Below are 23,123 nucleotides of genomic sequence, written 5' to 3'. Positions count from 1 at the left end.
GGCCCACCCCGGGGCCGGCCAACCCTGGCGTTTGGGAAAGGACGAACGACCTCCGCGGGGGCGCATGCCAGATTCCCTGCGACCCCGACGCAGGGGTTTCTCTCCACTTGCAGCGACCCCCAGTCGCCCCGGGCTTCTAGCCCCTGGCACTTCACAGCCGGCGGCGAGTGGGCGACCCTGCGCCAGCCTCCACACCGCCGCGCGCCGGCGCTATGGAGACGGTCACGAGACGCCGGCGGCTCCTGCGCTCGCCAATCGGAGCGCACGTCGCGGGGAGACGCGGACGTCGCTCTTCCAAGATGGCGGCGCGTCCGTCGCGAGCAGCCGGGCCGTGGGGAAGCCAGCGAAGCCGAGTAAAGCCGCCGCCTGGGAGAGGACTGAAGGAGCAGTTGCCGCCGTTGGCGGCGGCCCGGGCAGTTTTCACTGCTGCTACGGCTGTTGCCATGCGGCGAGGCTAGGGAGGACCTCACTTCCCCGGGGTGTAATAATGTTAACAGAGGTAAGCGGCGACGGCGGCCAGTGTTTACCTGTGAAATGGGGAAGGGGCCGGGCTAGCCGATCAGAAAACATCATTTCTCTGGCCAGTGGGCCCGACCCTCTGCCTCGGGCCCCAGGGCCTGAGAAGCAGCAGGGATCCTACAAGTGCCCCCAGAGTAGGAGCTGTGCTGACTCAACAGAGTCCCACCACCTTCGGCTACCCGTGCCTCGCCTTTCGCAATTGCCACTTGCCAAGTCGCCCTGGCACTGGGCTCCCGCCTGCTGTCGCTGCCTCCTAACTAATCGCTCCCTTCATGGTGTCCCCTTACACGCTACTCTGTGGCAGTGTTTGGCCCCTATGCGTTGCTGCTGGTTTTCCGTGGCCCAAAGGTTTGCCTGAGGTTTCTCTTCTCTGGTCCCTGGGTTCCAGGCCCTCCACCTCCGAGCTCAGTCAGCATCCTGGGTTTGTCGCTCTGCCAGATCCGTTTGTTTCCCATCCCCTACTTTGACCGCTTCGTGAAGTGGACGTTTTCTCTTACGCTACACTGGGATAGCTTAGTTAATCATTCCCCTCCTTTCTCCACATCCCGTCACCGTTCACTGAAATCGTGGTAATCACAAAGTTCAGTTTAGCATCTGCCTTCTTGATTTGTGTATATGGTCCCCTTGCTACTCTGGAATGGTTTTCTCCTTGGACTTGAAATGGAAGTAGGGCAACAGTATCGAGCCAATCAATTTCCCTTTTCTAATACCTAGTGTCCATTGCAAAAAACAGACTTTTTGAAGAAGTAGTTTGCCTTTACTAGCAGTACTTTAAGAGGAAGAATTAAATTGGTGCAACTAGGTCCTTGACCGAAGTTAACACAGTTATGTACAGTATATGCAAGTGTTACCATTATTAAATATAATATACTGAAGCTTGTGGATTTCATAACATATTTTCTTAGAATCTGTTGCCTTTAAGTACTGTGAGGATCCCTATGTCAGGGATTATTTCAGGCATCTTTGTGGGCTGAACTTAAGATAGGAAGCAGTTTTAATGGACAATGGGAGGTAGTCCTACATGGACCAAAAAGGAAATGAAAACATTTATAAATGAGTAACTTTTAGTGTGAAAGTAATGATAAAGGACACTTACCTTACCTTGTCCTTGGAACTTGTTTAACTCGGAGAAATGTCATACTTTGGTGTTTGTTTTTAACCTATGTACAAATCCTGGCATTTGATGTGTTTGGTAAATACTACTTGATTGTAACTACTTATTTCTTGTAGTTAGAAGTTCACTTTATATTTCCATATTCTACAGGTTTTTCATTTCATTGTTGGAAACTGACTACATTATAAATTTCTGTTGTCATTAGCGGATTAAAAAATAAAAGTTGTAAGCTGGGCGCTGTGGTATATGCTTATAATCACAGCTACTTGGGAGTCTGAGGCAGGAGGATGCCAAGTTACTATCTTGCCTAGGCAACTTTGCAAGACATTTTCTCAAAATAAAAAGAGTTGGGGATGCAGCTCAGTGGCAGAACACTTGCCCAGCATGTGCAGGCCTTGGATACCATCCCCATGTAATAGCAAAAAGAAAGAAAGAAAACAGCGCAGAAATTCTGTATTTACCTTTAGCATGATATTTTGGTGAGAACAGTTAGCCTTATAAGTTTTCATAGGTGTCTCTAAGATAATATTTTATGAGGCCATCTTTTGATAGAACTTGGCTATTTTAAAGATTTTTATTTCACATGAAAGTGGTGTATGACTAGTAGAGTGGTGTCTTGATTTGTGAAAATTGAACTTCCAGTGTTTGCACATTTTAATGTAATTTTGTTTCAGCAAAGTTTTTTAAACAGTAAATGATAGTAGCAAGTTGAACTTTAGTGTTTTGTGTGTGTACATGCACAAGTTTATAAGTGGCAGATCCAGGGTTTCAACCTTGGCATTTACTACAGAGCCGTTCTATTAACCACTACTCTGGATTGCCTCTTCAAAGAAAGTTCCAGATTAAATTGCCCTTGGATTCCATTTACAGTTTTTAGTATTCATTTTATGGATTAGGAAACTGAAGCCCAGAGACTTGTCCAAGGTTAAAAGATTATTAGTGACATAGTTGAAACTGAAATCTCATCTTCTGCCTCTTGAGTACAGAGCACTGACCATTTTGCTCAGCTGCTGTAGTAGTTTTCATCTCTTGATTTTAAAGCATGCTACTTCCTTGTCTGGATATTGTCAGTAAACTGAAAAATGGTTACTTGAGAAAGACTTTTGCTTTTTCCTGATCCTTAAAAAAAAAAAAGGACTTTTAAGCCTTGTGAAATGGTACTATTTTGAAACATTTTAGATACAAAATTTCGCTATATATTGTTTACTAAAAATTTAGTAGTGTAGGACTAGTTTTTACTACATCTGTTAATGCTAATCTAAATCAGGTTTTGGAGGATGATTTAATTCATGTTATATCTCAAAATATACAATGATGATTTGTGGCATGAAAGAGTATCCTGTCTTTATATTGGTTATGTACAGCAAGCATTTTCTGTGTTCAGAAAATGTTGAATTTGTACTTGGTTCCTTTTCATCTAAATATTGCAGTAGTGATATTATTTACATTAACCAGATGAGAAAACAGGTTGAGAAAGTTAAAATAACTTGTTTAGAATCATATAACAAGTGGTGGAGCCATGTGTGGCACTTCGGCCTCTTACTGAAAATTTTTGTACTGCTTTTTGTATTGGAATATGGAATGTATCTTTTCTTTTGTAGCTAATATCAGTTTACTTTTAGTTTTTTTTTTTTTTTTTTTAAACCAAGGTGGGGATACTAAGTACAGTGACATGATAACAGCAATGGTAAGCATTTATATGAAATTTTAGTTTTGCATTTTCAATATATACCTTTAATTGAAACCTTTTCAGAAATGAGAAACCACCTGAGTTATTCATTAGAGCTATTTTAAGTTAGACTGGAAGGGAAAATTACTCAATTGAGCAAACTAATATGCACATTGAACTTTGAAACCTGTGAAAAATATTAGATTAGTGTGAATTGAAAGTAGAGAACCAGTTATATAGTTCTCATTTCTAACTCTGGCTTCGGTTTGTACTATTTATATTCTAAATGTAATTGAATTATTTATTAGACTTAGTAGTTATATTTGTGTTTTTTCATTTTTCATACAGGGATGATATTTATATATCTCACATAGATATGCATATACATATATATGTAAACACATATATAAGCACACACATATTTAATGTCCTATTATAATTTTTTCCTTTGGTCTTTGCCCTTATCGGAATGTCATGCTTTTAATATTTCTCTTCTAATGTGGCAAAAAATTTTTTTGTGGTATATGTGAAAATTATTTGTTTACTATTAAACCAGTCGACCTCTGACACATCTTCTCTTTCTCTTTTTTAAACTAACAATAAAATCTGTGTATAAAAATTAGGGCAGGAGATATTTAACTGAGAATTTGTTTCAATTTATCTGATTTTTGCAGCATTAGAATATAATGAAATATCAGAATTTTCATTAGTACACTTTAAAACTTTGCTTGATGTTTCAAAAGTTTTTAGGATTATGATTATTATTGTGGAGAATGAAAGGTATTGAAGATATAGAAAAATGGGCTACATTGGTTTTAGTGCTTTGGCATGCTCTGGAGGTTTTTTTTTTTAATACAAAAGTTATGACAACTGTATGAGACAAATACTACAAACAATTCAACTGTCCATCTAAAAATGAATTGATAAACTCATTGTGGTGCAGCCACACAATGGAATACTAAACAATAAAAAAGCATAGACTTGCTAAATACACACACATAAATACAAATGGATGAATCTAAAGAGTATTATTCTGAGTAAAAGAAACCAGACGTGAAGTACAGACTTTATGATTTCGTTTATATGAAACTGTAAAAGGGAACTGGTGCTGGGCGTGGTGTCACATACCTGTAATCTCTGCTACTTGGAAGACTGAGGCATGAGCACCACAAGTTTGAGGCTAGCCTGGAAAACTTATAGAGACCCCATTTCAAAAATGGGTGAGAGTTTGCTGGAGGTTGTTTTTTCATAAAATCAACTATCAGCCCTTTGTCACTTGTCCTTTAAAAAATACTGGATAAAATATGTAGCCAGACGCTATGGTACATGCCTATAATCCCAGTGATTTGGGAGGCTGAGACAGGAAGATTGCAAGGTTGAGGCCAGCCTTAGCAATTTAGAGAGATCCTGTCTGAAAGTAAAATAAATAAATAAATAAATAAAAAAAGCTGGGAATGTAACTCAGTGCGATAGAGTCTAGGTTTAATCCCCAGTACCAAAAAAAAAAAAAAAAAAAAAGTTAAAGTAATTGATAGTTGGTTGTTTGTAAATGTGGGGCTGTAGGTGATATTAAATAAAAATAGTTCATGTTTTTGTTAAATTATTAGCTGTTAACGCTAATTCTCATTTTTAAGGTTAACAATATGATACAGATGAGAAAAGGTATGAACTCAAACACCTTTACAAGTCCCAGGCTAATAGTCGTTAGGGTATAAAAGGTTTTGCGGTTCACATAAATTCTGAGGATATTCACCTTAAGAAAATTAAATAGGTTTCAAGACTTCTCATCACTTTTGATGGGTGATTTACTTGCAAAGAAAGTGATATAATTTGCAACATGTTGCATTTGTTTGACCATGGAAACTGACAGAATTTCTTGTGTTTGGGGAAATCCTGAGATGTAGTGGTGAGTTGTGCATGTTGGAAGCATCTCTGAACTTCTAATGCTCTTTTTAAACATGTACATGCATGGGCTGACACATATGATCTTGCCTATAATAATTGCTAAGTAAAATGTTATGACTTGGTTTTTTAAATTATGGTAGAGGCACTCTTGGGACAGATCAATCCTTAAACTATATGAACTATTTGTTTAATTATTATTCATGACATTGTAAAGATTACTAACCAGAACAAGAACTCCATAGGTTCAGTGGCATTCAAAGGGTGTTGAAGTTTGTAAACAGTTTTGTAAAGGGAGTAGAAGATTGTCACTGTCTAGAATGATTCTGGTTTGCCACTCTTCACACATAGTTGTTTAGCATCTTTTGACCAGCTAAGTTGAATATTGCCAACTAGTTTTCAATAATTTTTGAATCCTTTTAATAATAGTATTTTGGTAGTCATATTTGTATATATTTATGGGGTATGGTGTAATGTTGTGAAATAGGTATAAAATGTGAAATGATTACATGAAACTAAATAACCTGTCCATCACCTTGCTTATTTTTTTGTAGTGAGATTGAAATTTATTTTAATTATTTAAACATTTAATACATTATTATTTACAGAAGTCACTGTGCTGTTCATTTTATCTCAAAATTTTTTTCTTTTTATCGATAATTTTTAACCTTTGAACAGTTCTCCCTCTTTCCCTCCCCTATTGCCTCTGCTGTCAGTCTTCTCTCTGTATCTATGAATTCAACTTTTTTAGATTCTGCACGTGAGATCATGCAGTATTTTTCCTTCTGTTCTTGACTTTCACTTAGCATAATATCTTCCATGTTCATCCATGTTGTAGCAGATGTTCTGTTTATCTTATGATGGACCCTTAGGTTGTTTCCATTTGTTGGGTACTGTGAGTAGTGCTCTAATGTACATAGGAATGCAGATATCCCTTTGGCATATTTAGTTTCTGAATATGTTCTTTTTTGCATACAGTTTTTGGGATTGCTGGATCATATGGTTACAGGTGGCTATACTAATTCATGTTATCACCAACAGTGTATAAGAATTCCCTTTTTTTCTGCATTCATGTCAATACTGGTTACTTTTTACCTTTCTGATAATAGTCACTCTAATAGGTATGAGGTAACATCTCACTGTGGTTTTAATTTGCATTTTTCAAATGTTGAACAGTTTTTCATTTACCCCTTGGCCATATTATGACATCTTTGGAGAAATAACTATTCGTGTCTTTTTAATTTTTTTTTTTGAGGGGGGTAGTTGGGTAGAGTTCATTATATATTTTGGATACTAACCCCTTTTCCAGATGTTTGGTTTGCAAATATTTTAGACCATTCTGTGGGCTCTCTCTCTTTTTAAAATTTATTTTTAATTCACATACATTAATGATGTATATTTTTCAAGAGTTTTAAAGGACCTTTGTATTTTTTTTTTTTTTTTTACTGTTGACTCCAGGTTTTCAGAGAGCTTATATATTTATTATGTTATTAACTCATTATTTTCATTATGTTTAACTAATCCAGCATACACATACTTTTGTACAACAGCCAGTGTTTTAGTCAGATTTTTCACTGCTGTGACTAAAAGACCTGCCCAGAACAATTTTAGGGGAGGAAAAGTTTATTTGAAGGCTCACAGTTTCAGAGGTCTTAGTCCATAGATAGTCAGTTCCATTCCTTGGGGCTTGACGGACACTAGGCTGAATATCATGGCAGAAGCATGTGTAATAGGGAAGCAACTCACATGATTATCAGGAAGAAGAGAGAGATCTCCAATTGCCAAATACAAATATATACCCCAAAGTCATGCCCCTAATAACCCACCTTTCAGCCACACCCCTCTTGCCTCCAGTAACCACTGAGTTAATCCCTTCAGGGGTTTTATTCATTGGTTGGGTAAGGGTTCTCACAACCCAATCATTTCCCCTCTGAATTTTCTTGCACTGTCTCACATGTGAGCCTCTGCGGGACACCTCACATCCCATAACGGCCAGCTACCAAGTATGAACATATGGAATTGATAAAATTGCAAACAAAAGCAATTATATGTGATTTTTAGTTAGACTCTATAACTGTATGTTGTATAAATTGGTTCACCATTAGGCATTTTGAAACTATTGCAGTATAGTTTTTAGATTTCCATAATGATCCTAAGTAGGGAAATAGCAGCGTATAAAAATCTCTGGCCATCTAAACTTTGGAACAAACTTTTTTTTTTATGCAATGCCAGGAATTGAAAACAGGTCTTTGCACATTCTGGCAAATGCTCTACTACTGAGCTTTATCCACAGGTGTTCCAAAGTTTGATGATCAGTTTTCCATAGAAATTGATATATGAATATTTGTCACCAGGACACTGTATCTATATTATGTTTATGATTTAATATGTTGCAATATTAATTGCCACACATTTACAATTTTTTTTGTTTATTCGAGGAAATATGGAGTTAAATAGGGGAGTGAGAGTAGAAAATAAGTAGTTTTAAAAATTTAAGCCATTTGTTTATGCATCACAGGGCTACTGTATAATGTGTTGCTTTTTATCTCAATGTAAAAAAACTACCAACATATACATAGACTTTTGCAGATTATAAAGGATTCTGTATGTCTTAATTTAATCATATTTATATGTATTCCTGCTTACTTAGGGTTTATGTAATTTCCAGTTTATGGAAGAAAGAATTCTCGTAGTAAAGAGAGAAGAAAAAAGAATATGAGAGGAATTTTGAAGTAGATTGCTTTAGGTGGAATCAGCTAAGCTACTAAGTTAGCTAAGTAGTAATGAAAAAAGAGGTAGCATTAGCTTCTTTCTGGAAGGGGAAGAAAATAGATTCTATCATAAGAAAGAGTTTCTAATATTGGCCACTAACTAGCCATTTGATTGAAAAACTAAGTTACTTTACAGCTTTCCCTGAACAAACATCTTATATTATGGTTTTTTAAAATTGTGTTTTGAGTTTGGCACATTGATCCACTCTTGTAATCCCAGCTATTTGGGAGGCTGAGACAGGAGGATCACAAGATCAAGGCCAGTGTTAGCAACTTAGCTAGAACCTATCACAAAATAAAAAAAAAATAAAAAGGGTTAGGGATATAGCTCGGTGGTAGACTGCCCTCCCACTCCAAAAAAATTGTTTTAAAATTCGGTGGTTTCATAGACCACTTAGTACTCACTTCACAATAACCTAGAATTAACTATTACAAGAGTTAGGTTTAATTTTGATAATGTTAATTTTGATGTCTTAAATATTTGTCAGGAGAGGGAACTTTGAATTAATGCAATTGGACAACTTTTAAATTGTTTTAACATTTAAAAAAGTGTTTGAAAATGAGAATGAATAGGTTGGGGTCATGGTGATACATACTTTTGTATTTTATATTGGTGCCCTTAACCACTGAGTCACATTCCCAGCCGTTTTTATGTTTTGTTTAGAGACAAGGTCTCCCTGAGTTGCTTAGGGCCTCACTAAATTGCTGAGGCTGGCTTTGAACTCGTGATCCTCCTACCTCAGCTTCCTAAACTGCTGGGACTGCAGGCATGTGCCACCACGCCTGGCTGGTGATACATACTTAAGTCTATCAACAGTATTGTTACAGTAGTGAAGCAACACACAAATTAACCTATAATGTAAGCATTATAAGGGATGAGTCTTAATGCACTTATTTTTGATGTGATGTTGGAGAAATCCTTTGAACTGTCTAAGCATTAGTTTCCTTCTGTGTATAATTGGGATAATAGCACCTTCCTAGCTGCTTTCACAGTGTTATGAAGATCAAGTAGGGTGATGGATGGTATAACTCTTTGTCAATCTCTATACAAATATTAGTAGTTAATATATCAGTTTTTTCTTTATATATCTTGAATAATATGAATTCAAGTCCTGGGCTCCAACTAACTTCATTACTTACTAGCTTTGTTGGTGGCTTAGCTTTAGGGGAAGGAGAGGTGGTCTCAGGCCATTGGTACAGTTTAGGGAAGGCTGGGAATAGACTAAACCAAGTGAAAGAAAATTAAATATACTAAGAGTAGGTCTTGCAGTTACCAAATGAGGGTAGTTTCTTATGTGGTAGGCAAATTGGTTCCAAAGAAATTCCTAAAGAATGTTCCTAAAATTGTTTTGAAAAAGGTGGCCCTATTGAGGTAAAGCAGTCATTTGTATGTACGTATTTTGAAATGTTTGTGAAAAAAGAAATCTTTACTTCTTAACCCTGGAAAAATTTTAAATGGAAAAACTGTTATTTAGGATAATGTTTATAAGGATTTGGTTATAAATTAGGCTGGAAATTGAATTTTGTAGATTATTTTTTTTCACCAAATATGAATATGCCTACTTTGTGTTAGGCACATGGTAATGAGTTCTGATGCTGAAGTGGTGAGTCAGACCAGAAACCTGTCCTCAGAAATCTATCAGAGCTAAATTTAGCTCTGCGCTTCTTTGACCATCAAAGCGAAAGCCTGGAGGTCTTTTGTCAAAATAAAACAAATATGATTAGAGGATGAAAAATTAAGAGGAAGACAAGGTTCAAGGATGTAATTAAAAGATAAATTTGACTTAGATTAACCTTACAACTGTAGGCAAAGCTATGTCTGTAGTTACCATAACATGGCAGATCTGAAATGAGCTTTTTGCCACTGAAGAGTCCACCCACCTCTACTGTCTGTAATTGTTGTGTGATAATTTATAATGAGAAGGGAGGGGATGAGGGGGAGGAGAGAAGTAAAATAAAAATTCTGTGAATCTTTTTTATTTTTATTGTTTTTGCAGTGTTGGGAATTGAACTCAGGACCTCACTCTCCCTTTGAACTAGGCTCCCCCGCCCCTGTGAGTGAATTTTTTTTTTTTAAAGAAGTTTTAAGTTTCCTTAGAGTGGTATATCAATTTTTACTCAAAGACTTTGCCAAATTACATTACCCTAGGGAACGTATGCTTGATTCCCTGGTCCCCCACCTCTACATATTATGTTTATTTATTTGCTTATTTTATATTTTTTTCCTACTAGGGTACTCCTGAGGATCTACCTTAAAGTTGTACTTCACAGCCTAGAACAGAACTTGATATTTAGTATACCTCACTAAATATTTCTTAAAAGAATGCATGCTAAATATTCCCTCAAGAAAAAACTGAGAAAAGTGAAAAATTACTAAGATAAAATTGTTTATGTTAAATTTAAGCTGTCACATTAATTACTCTTAAATGACTGGCTACTATGTATACTTTATACAGTTTATATACTGAGAATACTGTGATTGAATACTTTCTTTAGAATTAGCTGGATCAAAAAAAAATGGAACCCAATTGAATTAGGGATGTAATTATCTTAATTTTTCCTATAGGGAAAAATTGATTAGATTGTTATTTGATGTACTCAATTATAAAGGGAAGGAGTTAGATTTTTATTTTGCTTCATTTATTACTTGGTATATGTTATGATTTCATGAGTACTACTTAAAATTTTACTCCTGATCTAGATGTACTTAAAGAAAGCTTCATTGATCATAGTACAAAAAACTTTCATGGCATTTTGCTGAGTATTTCAATTTGTATGACCTTTTATGCTACCTTGAAATTTTGCGAATATTTGCTGAGGAAAAATTTGGTCATAGATTTCAAAGTTGGAAATTTTGGGGGAACATTTCCAAGGAAGGCAGCTGCTACCACAATTTCTTGACTAAAATGTCTCTTAGGGTCACTTTTAAAGACCATGCACTGTTGATCATTTTGCCCATTTATAATTCCTTTGAGTGCAGAAATAATATGTACCAGAAAAGTTCAATAATATAAGCCTACTCTGTTTAACTGTTTAAATTAGAATCTTTATAATGTACTTTTGAAGGTAGTATGAGAGGCTCATATCAATCTTATCAGTCAACCAGCCAGCCAGCCAGCCAGCCAACTGGGATTGTTCACCTTTGTTGACTTCTTGCACTTTTTTTTCCCCCCCAATTTCTTGAGGCCCTTTTATTCTCACTCATTTATGAAAGCCTTAAAAGCTTTGCTTTTGACCTTAGCACACTGTATTGTTGAAGAATCCTTAGTTGTTGTTCCACGAAATCCTGAATTGGTTTTGCTCCTGAAACTCTGAAACTATTTCTAGTTTCCTTGTGATTTGACATAGGATAGATATGCAGTTGCTTTGTATAACTTCTTTTCTTTTCATGCTAGAGTTGTATGACAGTGTGATGTGTGGATAATGGCCTTTGGATTCACCATATTTTGAGGCTTGGACATTGTAAATAGCAGTAGTGTTATTTCAGTGGAATAGAGAAATATGAAATAAAATTCACCTCATTTATACTGTAAATGTTAGGAAATAATAATCTGACTTCAAGATACACTATTAAATGTTACCCATTCTTTCTACAAGCCATAATGTACTTTGCAATTTCTTTTTGGTATCACTTTCTGAGTTTGAGGTAACTTTTTTCTCATCATTTTTCCTCAGCTGAGAAAAACCATTGGTTTAATCAGACTGCAGCTATTAGTGTAATATTCAGCTACTTTTACATCTGATTGTTTCCTCCTGCAATACTGAGGTGTTCAACACTTAAAATGTTGCAAATAGTCTAATTGTGATAGGTCAGATGGGGGGGAATGCATTAGAAAGGGAGGTTGGAGAAAACTTGAAGAGTGGAACACAACAAAGGTATAGAAAGAAACAAATTATGTACTTTATAAACTATGGTGTTGGTTACATACATAAAAGTTTTAGAAAAGCCTACTAGACTTTGAGAGTGTCTTATTATTTATTCAAATTGTATTTTATGAACTCAAAATTCTAGAAGTTAATATCTGATAGAATATTCAATCAAGTAATAAAATAAGCATTAATGCACAATTTATATGACTATGGAATTAGTGAGATTATATTTGTAATATATCACAAATGAATATATCTTATTTCAGTGTATAAACTTTAAAAAAAATTATTTTTGTACCAGGGATTGAATCCAGGGATGCTTAATACTGAGACACCCCCCCCCCCACCCTTTTTCTATTTTGTTTAGAGATAGGGGTCTTGCCGAGTTACTTAGGGCCTCACTAAGTTGCTAAGGCTGGCTTCGAACTCATGTTTCTCCTGCCTCAACCTCTTAAGCATCTGGGATTACAGGCGTGTGCCACTGCACCTGGCTAAACTTTTGATTGAGTCATGACTGGTGTCACATTAGTTGGGTTTGAATCTGAACTGTTGCTTCTGAGCATTTTGGATTCGGAAAAGTTAGTAACCTTTCTGCCTCAGTTTTCTCATCTCTGATTTATGAATTAGTGATACTTAATCCTATGAGGTTTTTTATGAGTATTAAGTAATACATATTAAATACTATACAATATTTCTCAAAGTAACAGTGAATAACACTAGAGTTTATTATTTTTCCTTTGATATAAATAGCAAATGATTTTCAAGATTTAGAATTTAATTTTTTATATTTTCTTTGTTCTTTTGTTTCATTAAGTAAGTTTAAAAATGTTATTAATCCTCCTTGACTCAGTTGATCTCATTCTTTCAATACTTTCTATCTCAGCTTTTATTAACTTTCTAACTTCCATATTGCATTTCCAAAGTGAATGCTAACAACTAGGTTTAGACTGAATTTTAAGAAGGATAACACCTAACTGAATATTACGATTTGGTCATAATCAGAAGTTTTGACTAACTATTTGTGTGTGTGTGTGTGTGTGTGTGTGTGGGTGTGTGTGTGTATCTGCTAAAGCTTTAGTGCAGATGAAATGAAAGGGGAAAACTGTAATATACTCCCATATTATGCATTCAAAGTATTATTGTACAGTTTTCTGACATGTACTATAATTCTTGTTGATTTGATAAAGTTTATATGAAGTAACTCTAAATTTATAGAAAGGTCCTAGAGAATTATCTAGTAATTGAGTATTTTATGATGTATTAAATTCTATGAAATTATAGGGAACAGAATGGTGAGGAATGTTTAATTTTTTTTCCCCAATCTGTACTTGGTTTGTGTTATTAACAGTACTGTGTAGTAGTTTAAGAAAAGGGTTTAGGACTGAGTTATTACATATACAATCAGTACTTATATAAATCAAAATTATGGATATTTAAGGATATCAATAATTTTCAGTCCCAGCTGCTCATGTGGGTTCATTTAGTAATACAATAAACTATTATACTAAAGGAGTGTGGTGTTCTAATACGGTAACATTTTACTTAGCTGGAGATTATGCCATCAAGGTTCTTTGTGTGTGATTTTATGTCTTGTCTCTTATTTTCCCCTCTACTTTATTTTTTTTCTTTTTTGTCAGTGTTGCTTTGTGTGTTTTACCCCCCCCACCTCCACTTCTATCTTTATTCTGTATGTTTAGAGGCCTGCAGTGTGCTGAGTTTTGTTTTTCCAGTTTTCAGCTTTTCTGTCTCTCAATTAAATTTAAAAGGCCACAATAGAAAATTTTTTAAAATTTTTGTTTGCTTCATTTATGGATTTGTAAGTATTTTTAATTGTTAATTTAAAAGGTTAATAAATAAGATTGTTTTTTCTTAAACAGTATAGCCCAGTATACATTTCATTATATGACTCTTGCCTGAATTTATCTTGATTAAATAGACTAATTTTCTTTCCGTTACATCAACATTACTGAGCTTATTTATTTATTTTTTATGGTGAATTAAGGGCACCTTGTGGTAGTTTTAGAGACAGAATCATTGTTCTGATATTGATGTGTTACTCTAGTCCTCAGGATTATGCAGGGAATTTATCTGAATCTGTACCAACTCTGGAACATACCCTGAAAGTTATCTTGATACCACAAAGCTGTATTGGATTCTTTAAGAATATCAAGGACTTTAAGATGTTATGATCAGATTAGTTCATTATTTCTGATAATCAAAGTTTTTGAATCTTCATAAATCATTTTTATTTGATTATTCAGATGTGTGCAGAATTTCGTCTACTCCTTTTAAAAAACACCTATGTGATAGTGTAGAGTAGTTCAGAACATCCTTACATTTTAAGCCAAGCCCAGTTCATGCTTCAGTTCTATGACTGTTTCTTTATCTGTAGACTGTAGTTAGTAGTATAACATAGTCACAGAGTTGTGAGAATTGGATATATGTAAAGCAGGCATCAAAGGTCCTAATAGCACTTAGCAAATGCTAGCTTATATTGAGTTGATGTCCCTTTTCATAAGAAATAAATGAAGGGTTAGGAGATTGGTGACAGTTTAGTGTTAAACTGCACATTGAGGATCTAACATTCTCTATTGTGATAGACTTGTACTATTTTGATTTCCCCTTGGATTATTTATTATCAGGAAAAGCAAAAGTTAGGAGTTGTAAATATTGGGAGTATTCTTGAATTGTTATAAGGGTATGAATGAGGGATAAGCAGAGCCTTTTGTGAATATGACTTGTTTTATTTTGATTTTGCACCAGTGAACTGCTGTGATAAAAGTTTTATGTACTTTCATAGAGGAACATTTGTGAATAGATGTTGTCCGATGTATAAATTGAATCTATTTGAATTCATTCTGATGTTGAATTTCTATGAACTTATTTCTTTTTTTTTTATTATTGTAAACAAATGGGATACATGTTGTTTCTCTGTTTGCACATGGCGTAAAGGCATACCATTTGTGTAATCATAAATTTACATAGGGTAATGTTGTTTGATTCATTCTGTTTTTTTTTCCCCTTCCCTCCCACCCCTCCCACCCCTCCCCTCCCTCCATACAGTCCTTCCTTCCTCCATTCTTGCCCCCCTCCCTAACCCTAACTCTAACCCTAACACTAATCCCTCCCACCCTCCATTATGTGTCATCATCCACTTATTAGCGATATCATTCGTCCTTTGGTTTTTTGAGATTGGCTTATCTCACTTAGCATGATATTCTCCAGTTTCATCCATTTGCCTGCAAATGCCATAATTTTGTCATTCTTTATGGCTGAGTAATATTCCATTGTATATATATACCACATTTTCTTTATCCATTCATCAATTGAAGGACATCTAGGTTGGTTCCACAATCTGGCTATTGTGAACTGAGCAGCTATGAACATTGATGTGGCTGTATCTCTGTAATATGCTAATTTTAAGTCCTTTGGGTATAGGCCAAGGCCAAGTGGGTATATAGCTGGGTCAAATGGTGGTTCCATTCCAAGTTTTCTAAGGAGTCTCCACACTGCTTTCCAGAGTGGCTGCACTAATTTGCAGCCCCACCAGCAATGTATGAGTGTACCTTTCTCCCCACATCCTCGCCAACACCTATTGTTGCTTGTATTCTTGATAATCGCCATTCTAATTGGGGTGAGATGGAATCGTAGGGTGGTTTGATTTGCATTTCTCTTATTACTAGAGATGTTGAACATTTTTCCATATGTTTGTTGATTGCTTGTAGATCTTCTGTGAAGTGTCTATTCATTTCCTTAGCCCATTTGTTGATTGGATTATTTGCATTCTTGGTGTAGAGTATTTTGAGTTCTTTATAGATTCTGGAGATTAGTGCTCTATCTGAAGTATGATTGGCAAAGATTTTCTCCCACTCTGTAGGCTCTTTCTTCGCATTGCTGATAGTTTCCTTTGCTGAGAGAAAGCTTTTTAGTTTGAATCTATCCCAGTTATTAATTCTTGCTTTTATTTCTTGTGCTGTGGGAGTCCTGTTGAGGAAGTCTGTTCCTAAGCCGACATGTTGAAGCTCTGGACCTACTTTTTCTTCTATAAGATGCAAGGTCTGTGGTCTGATTCCGAGATCCTTAATCCATTTGAGTTTAGTTTTGTGCATGGTGAGAGATATGGGTTTAGTTTCATTCTGTTGCATATGGATTTCCAATTCTCCCAGCACCATTTGTTGAAGAGGCTATCTTTTCTCCATTGCATATTTTTGGCTCCTTTGTCTAGTATGAGAAAATTGTATTTATTTGGGTTTGTATCCGTGTCCTCTATTCTGTACCATTGATCCACCTTTCTATTTTGGTACCAATACCATGCCGTTTTTGTTACTATTGCTTTGTAGTAGAGTTGAAGATCTGGTATTGCGATACCCCCTGCTTTACTCTTTCTGCCAAGGATTGCTTTAGCTATTCTGGGTTTTTTATTCTTCCAGATGAATTTCATAATTTCTTGCTCTATTTCTGTAAGGTATATCATTGGGATTTTAATTGGAATTGCATTGAATCTGTATAGAACTTTTGGTAGTATGGCCATTTTGACAATATTAATTCTGCCTATCCAAGAACATGGGAGATCTTTCCATCTTCTAAGGTTTTCTTTGATTTCTTTCTTTAGTGTTCTGTAGTTCTCATTGTAGAGGTCTTTCACCTCTTTTGTGAGATTGATTCCCAAGTATTTTATTTTTTTTCGATGCTATTGTGAATGGGGTAGTTTTCCTAATTTCTCTTTCTGAAGATTCATCACTTATGTATAAAAATGCATTGGATTTATGAGCATTGATCTTGTAACCTGCTACTTTACTGAATTCACTTATGAGTTCTAAAAGTTTTCTGGTGGAATTTCCAGGTTCCTCTAAATATATAATCATGTCATCAGCGAACAGGGATAGTTTGAGTTCTTCTTTTCCTATTCGTATCCCTTTAATTTCTTTAGTCTGTCTAATTGCTCTGGCTAGAGTTTCAAGGACGATATTGAAAAGAAGTGGTGAAAGAGGGCATCCCTGCCTTGTTCCAGTTTTTAGGGGGAATGCTTTCAGTTTTTCACCATTTAGAATGATATTAGCCATGGGTTTAGCATAGATGGCCTTTACAATGTTAAGGAATGTTCCCACTATCCCTATTTTTTCTAGTGTTTTGAGCATGAAGGGGTGCTGTATTTTATCAAATGCTTTCTCTGCATCTATTGAAATAATCATGTGATTCTTGACTTTAAGTCTATTGATATGGTGAATGACATTTATTGATTTCCTGATGTTGAACCAACCTTGCATCCCTGGGATGAAACCCACTTGATCATGGTGCACTATCTTTTTAATATGTTTTTTGTATGCGATTTGCTAAAATTTTGTTGAGAATTTTTGCGTCGATGTTCATTAAGGATATTGGTCTGAAATTTTCTTTCCTCGATGTGTCTCTGTCTGGTTTAGGTATCAGGGTAATATTGGCTTCATAGAATGAGTTTGGTAGTGTTCCCTCCTCTTCTATTTTATGGAATACTTTGAGAAGTATTGGAATGAGCTCTTCTTTAAAGGTTTTGTAGAACTCGGCTGAGAACCCATCTGGTCCTGGACTTTTCTTTGTTGGTAGGCTTTTGATGATTTCTTCTATTTCATTACTTGAAATTGGTCTATTTAAATTGTGTATGTCTTCCTCGTTCAGTTTAGGCAATTCATATGTGTCTAGAAACCTGTTGATGTCTTCGAAATTTTCTATTTTGTTGGAGTATAGATTTTCAAAATAGCTTCTAATTATGTTTTGTATTTCAGTCGTGTCTTGTGATATTTCCTTGTTCATTCCAAATTTTAGTGATTTGGGTTTCTCTCGTCTTCTCTTTGTTAGTGTGGCTAAAGGTTTATCAATTTTGTTTATTTTTTCGAAGAACCAGCTATTTATTTTGTCAATTTTTTGTATTGTTTCTTTTGTTTCAATTTCGTTGATTTCAGCTCTGAGTTTGACTATTTCCTGTCTTCTACTACTTTTGGTGTTGGTCTGTTCTTCTTTTTCTAGGGCTTTGAGCTGTAGTGTTAGGTTGTTTATTTGTTGAGTTTTACTTCTTTTATTAAATGCGCTCCATGAAATAAATTTCCTCTAAGTACTGCTTTCATAGTGTCCCAGAGATTTTGATATGATGTTTCTTTGTTCTATTTACCTCTAAGAATTTTTTAATTTCCTTCCTAATATCTTCTGTTATCCATTCATCATATAATAGCATATTGTTTAATCTCCAGGTGTTGGAGTAGTTTCTGTTTTTTACTCTTTCTTTTATTTCTAACTTCAATCCGTTATGATCTGATAGAATACAGGGTAGTGTTTCTATCTTGTTGTATTTGCTGACATTTGCTTTGTGGCATAATATATGGTCTATTTTAGAGAAGGATCCATGTGCTGCTGAGAAGAAAGTGTATTCGCTCTTGGTTGGATGGTATATTCTATAAATGTCTGTTAAGTCTAAATTATTGATTGTGTTATTGAGATCTATGGTTTCTTTGTTCAATTTTTGTTTGGAAGATCTGTCCAGTGGTGAAAGAGGCGTGTTAAAATCACCTAGTATTATTGTGTTATGGTCTATTGGTTTCTAAAATTGAGAAGGATTTGTTTAACATACATGGATGAGCCACGGTTTGGGGCATAGATGTTTATGATTGTTATATCTTGCTGATTTATGTTTCCCTTAAGCAGTATGAAATGTCCTTCTTTATCCCTTCTGACTAACATTGACTTGAAGTCCACATTGTCTGAAATGAGGATGGATACTCCAGCTTTTTTGCTGAGTCCATGTGCATGGTATGTTTTTCCCCATCCTTTCACCTTTAGTCTATGGGTATCTCTTTCTATGAGGTGAGTCTCTTGCAGGCAACATATTGTTGGATCTTTCTTTTTAATCCAATCTGCCAGTCTATGTCTTTTGACTGATGAATTCAGGCCATTAACATTCAGGGTTATTATTGAGATATGATTTTTATTCCCGGTCATTTGGTTCGTATTTAAAATTTTATTTATTTATTTATTTATTTTTTGACACATCTTGGTTCCTCCTTTATTTGAGAGTTTCTTTAGGATAATTCCTCCCTTTGCTGATTTGCTTCTTTGTTTTTTATCTCTTCCTCATGAAATATTTTGCTGAGAATGTTCTGTAATGCTGGCTTTCTTTTAGTAAATTCTTTTAGCTTTTGTTTATCATGGAATGATTTTATTTCATCGTCAAATTTGAAGGTAAGTTTTGCTGGGTATAAGATTCTTGGTTGGCATCCATTTTCTTTCAGAGCTTGAAAAATGTTGTTCCAGGCCCTTCTTGCTTTTAGGGTCTAGATTGAAAAATCTGCTGATATCCATATTGGTTTCCCCCTGAATGTAATTTGGTTCTTTTCTCTCATAGCCTTTAAAATTCTGTCTTTATTTTGTATGTTAGGTATTTTCATTATAATGTGCCTTGGTGTGGGTCTGTTGTAATTTGTGTATTTGGAGTCCTATAAGCCTCTTGGACTTGATTTTTCCATTTCGTTCTTCAGCTTTGGGAAATTTTCTGATATTATTTCACTGAATAGATTGTTCATTCCTTTGGTTTGTTTCTCTAAGCCTTCCTCAATCCCAATAATTCTCAAATTTGGCCTTTTCATGATATCCCATAGTTCTTGGAGATTCTGTTCATGATTTCTTACCATCTTCTCTGTTTGTTCAACTTTGTTTTCGAGGTTAAATATTTTGTCTTCGATACCTGAAGTTCTGTCTTCCAGGTGTTCTATCCTATTGGTTATGCTTTCTATGGAGTTCTTAATTTGGTTTATTGTTTCCTTCATTTCAAGGATTTCTGTTTGTTTTTTTTTCAATATCTCTAACTCTTTATTGAAATGATCTTTTGCTTCCTGAATTTGCTCTGTTAACTGTCGATTGGTGCGATCATTCAATGCCTGCATTTGCTCTTTCATCTCATCATTCAATGCCTGCATTTGCTCTTCATCTCATCGTTTGCTTCTCTGATCATTTTAATTATGTACATTCTGAACTCCCTTTCTGTCATTTCTTCTGCCATGCTGTCATTGGATTTTATTGATGTAACATCTAGATTTGTTTGGGGCATTTTCTTCCCTTGTTTTCTCATATTGTTCAGGAATCAGTGGGTCATTAAGATATTGCAGATTTCCTCTATCGACTTATAATGTCCCTGAAGATTGCTAGTATATCCCCTCTTATCCTTCAGTAGCCTGAAATCTTGGAGGAAGTTGATAATGCGGAGCTCCACGAAGAAGCTGCCTTTCTAGGGGTGGTGACCCTCAGGTGGGGTATATTCCCTGCTAGTGGGCAGAGGTGCCTCCACTTGTTGACCAATGGTCATCCAATGGGGAACTAGGCTGCGGGCTGAGGCAAGGCCTGTTTGTACCTGTGTCTCTGGTTTTACCGCTCCTTCGGGAAAACCTCACCCGGCAGGGAAGACTCACCCGGTGGGGACGTCTCGCTGGTCAGTTCCCCTCCTAGAGGTTCCCCTCAATCTACAACTACCGCCTGGGCTGGGCTGTCTTCCTCTGCAACGTTCCCAGGGGCCCAGCCCTACCTCCTGGGCCTGGGAGCCTCACCCTTCGCAGGCTAGTCTCCTTAGGCTGCCTCTCCCAGAGACTCTGCCCGCAGTCCTGGAAACTTCGCTCCGCCCCTAGGCGTGTCTCTGTGCGGCTCTTCCAGCAAGAAGCCACCTAGCTCTTGGGACCCTGCTCTCCACCTAATTGCCTGGCTATGCGGCCCCTCCTCTGAGCCGCCACCTGGAGCCCCGTACAATAGCTCCGATACCCAGAGACCCGCCACACACCTCCTCCTCCAGACAGCCGCCCGGTTTCTGACGCAGTCACTAGGAGTCCAAGCAAATCACTTCGAGTCTCCTCCCGCCAACCGCCCGTAGCCCTAGGCAGTCACTCCAAGTCCAAGTGACCCGCCCTGTTCCTCCTCCTCCTTCTTGGGGTAGCCCCCCAGGTGTTCAGGAGCGGTGGCTCCGAGACCAAGTGACCCACCGCGCTCCTCCTCCAGGCAGGCCACCGATGTTCAGGAGCGGTCGCTTTTAGTCCATCAACTCACCACTCACCTCCTCCTCTGGCAACCGCCTGTGGCTCTGATGCAGTCACTCCTAGACCAAGCGACCCGCCGCACTTCTCCTCTTCCTCTGGGCAACCCCCCGGGTGTTCAGAAGCTGTCGTTCTGAGTTCAAACAGCTTGCCAAGCAGCTCCTCCTCAGGCGACCACCTGTAGCTCTGATGCAGTCACTTCTAGACCAAGCGACCCGCCGTGCTCCTCCTCTTTCTCCGGGCAGCCCCCCGGTGTTCAGAATCGATCGTTCTGAGTCCAAACAGCTCGCTACGCAGCTCCTCCTCAGGCAGCCACCCGGAGCCCCAGTGGTTGCTCAGAGTCCAAGCGCTGTGCTGAGCCGCCTCCTCTATGATGATCCCAGTTGTCCGTGTTTACCGCTCCAGCGGGGGGAGGGGCGTCTCGCCGAGCAACTCTACTTCACAAAGTTCCCTGCGTTCCAGGGCTACCGCCCCATCCGGGACACCTCCCCAATGGGAGAGACTCCCCTAGTGGCTTTGAGTTAGTCCCAAGTCTCTCACTATCTCCTCTTTTGAATCTTGCATCCTGGAGCAACGTGAAATGCAGCCGCCCTCTAGTCCACCATCTTGAAACCCCGAACTTATTTCTTAATATGAGATAATGGTAGAGAATGATGTTTGGAGAATCTTTAAGTACTGTAATGTGACCCAAATAGCAGATAGACAGTAGATTGTTGGCTTAGAAATGCCAAGTGCAATAGTGTATGAAGTTATACACTGTATTTTAATTTACTGTCATAGTGAGAGGGTATCTAAATGGAATAGGAAATTATTGAGAAACCTGGACATTCAAGAATGTTTTAGGTTTCTTTTCTGTGAAGAGAACCCACTCTCTCCCTTCAGACTATCTTTTTTTCCCTTCTTCTTTTCCTTCTAATAAACTCTACTGTATTTTAAACATTCTTTTTTGCATTTTATTTTTGATGTTTTCCTTTTTCCTTGAAAAATTTAGTGAAATAATGTCCCTTTCCCTCATCAATATGTTTCTGGAGTTATTTCAGAAAACATAATGAATCAAAATCCTCTCCATTGTTCAGAGAGAACTTTTTAAAGAAATGATTTAAATACTACTTAAAAAATTGTTTGGTGTTTTATAAGAAGCAAAATTTTTAATATGCTTAATTATTTCTAGGAATGTATTTAAAGTTGCTAACAAAAGTTATCCCATTCCTTGGTATTTATTCAGAAGAACTAAAATCAGCATACTAGAGTGATGTTTATAGCGGTGCGATTCTCAATAGCCAAGTTAGGAACCAACCAAAATTCCCTCAATATACAAATGTAATAAAGAAAATGTAGTATATATACTTAGCCTAGGTGCCCATCAACAGACAGATGGAAGAAAGAAAATGTAATACACATACACAATGGAGTTTTACCCAACAATAAAGAAGAATCAAATTGTCATTTGCTGATAAATGGATGGAACTTAACAACATGCTAAGTGAAATGAACCAGACTTAGAAAGTCATGGATGAATATTTTTTCTTATATGCTGGACAGAAATAAGGCATTAATAAAAAAGGAATCTCATGAAAGTAGAATGGAAAATAGTGGGGGAGAGGAAGAGGTTTGAGGAAGAGGGAAGAGAGCTGAGAAAGGAGAGGAACTGGGGAATGAAATTGGCCAGACTGTTATGTGCAAGTATGAATGTATCATGGTGAACACTACTTTCGTGTATAACTATAATGTACCAATTACAAAAACAATAAATAGAAGGAAGGCTAATAGAGTAAAGGAAGGTCGTCAGGGGAGGGGATGGAGGGACTAGGGGGAAGTACTGGGAGTTGAAATGGAGCAAATTGCATTTATGAATGTCAAAATGAACCCACCATGCATAAATAAAGGAAATAAAGTTACTAACAACATAATTTTCAACCTTTTAAAAATCCATGTTGATGGAAATCCAGCCTTCCTTTTTTTTTTTTAATTTATCCATGTATTTTGTCCTAGGTGAAGAGTATCATAACTTAGAGATCATATTTTAATTAAAAAAACTTGTTTATATTGTTTGTTTAAACCTTGATTAGGTTATACAGATATCTCATTTTTTTCATGTAGGCATCCACAACTAATTATTTTTAAAAATTTGGGCTCATATGTATATATACAAGTAAATTCATAACCTGTTTTTAATATATCCTAGATTTACAGAGAATTTTACTTCACAACATTCATGTGAAAATTATAATGAA

At 36.6% G+C, this 23,123-nt stretch overlaps 1 protein-coding gene across 2 annotated transcripts in view; it reads left to right on the top strand.

Moving 5' to 3' along the window:
• The first annotated feature begins 279 nt into the window (after positions 1-279).
• Positions 280-23,123, top strand: part of Snx13 (sorting nexin 13) — a 157,689-nt gene continuing 134,845 nt past the window's right edge. For both annotated transcript variants that reach the window (XM_047560792.1, XM_047560791.1), the window contains exon 1: positions 280-499. In XM_047560792.1, the coding sequence (XP_047416748.1) occupies positions 488-499 (12 nt within the window). In that variant the 5' untranslated portion in view covers positions 280-487. The remainder of the gene's footprint in view (positions 500-23,123) is intronic.

Source organism: Sciurus carolinensis, chromosome 8, assembly GCF_902686445.1.
Source record: "Sciurus carolinensis chromosome 8, mSciCar1.2, whole genome shotgun sequence".
NCBI lineage: Eukaryota > Metazoa > Chordata > Mammalia > Rodentia > Sciuridae > Sciurus > Sciurus carolinensis.
This window is presented reverse-complemented; position numbering and strand designations above follow the sequence as displayed.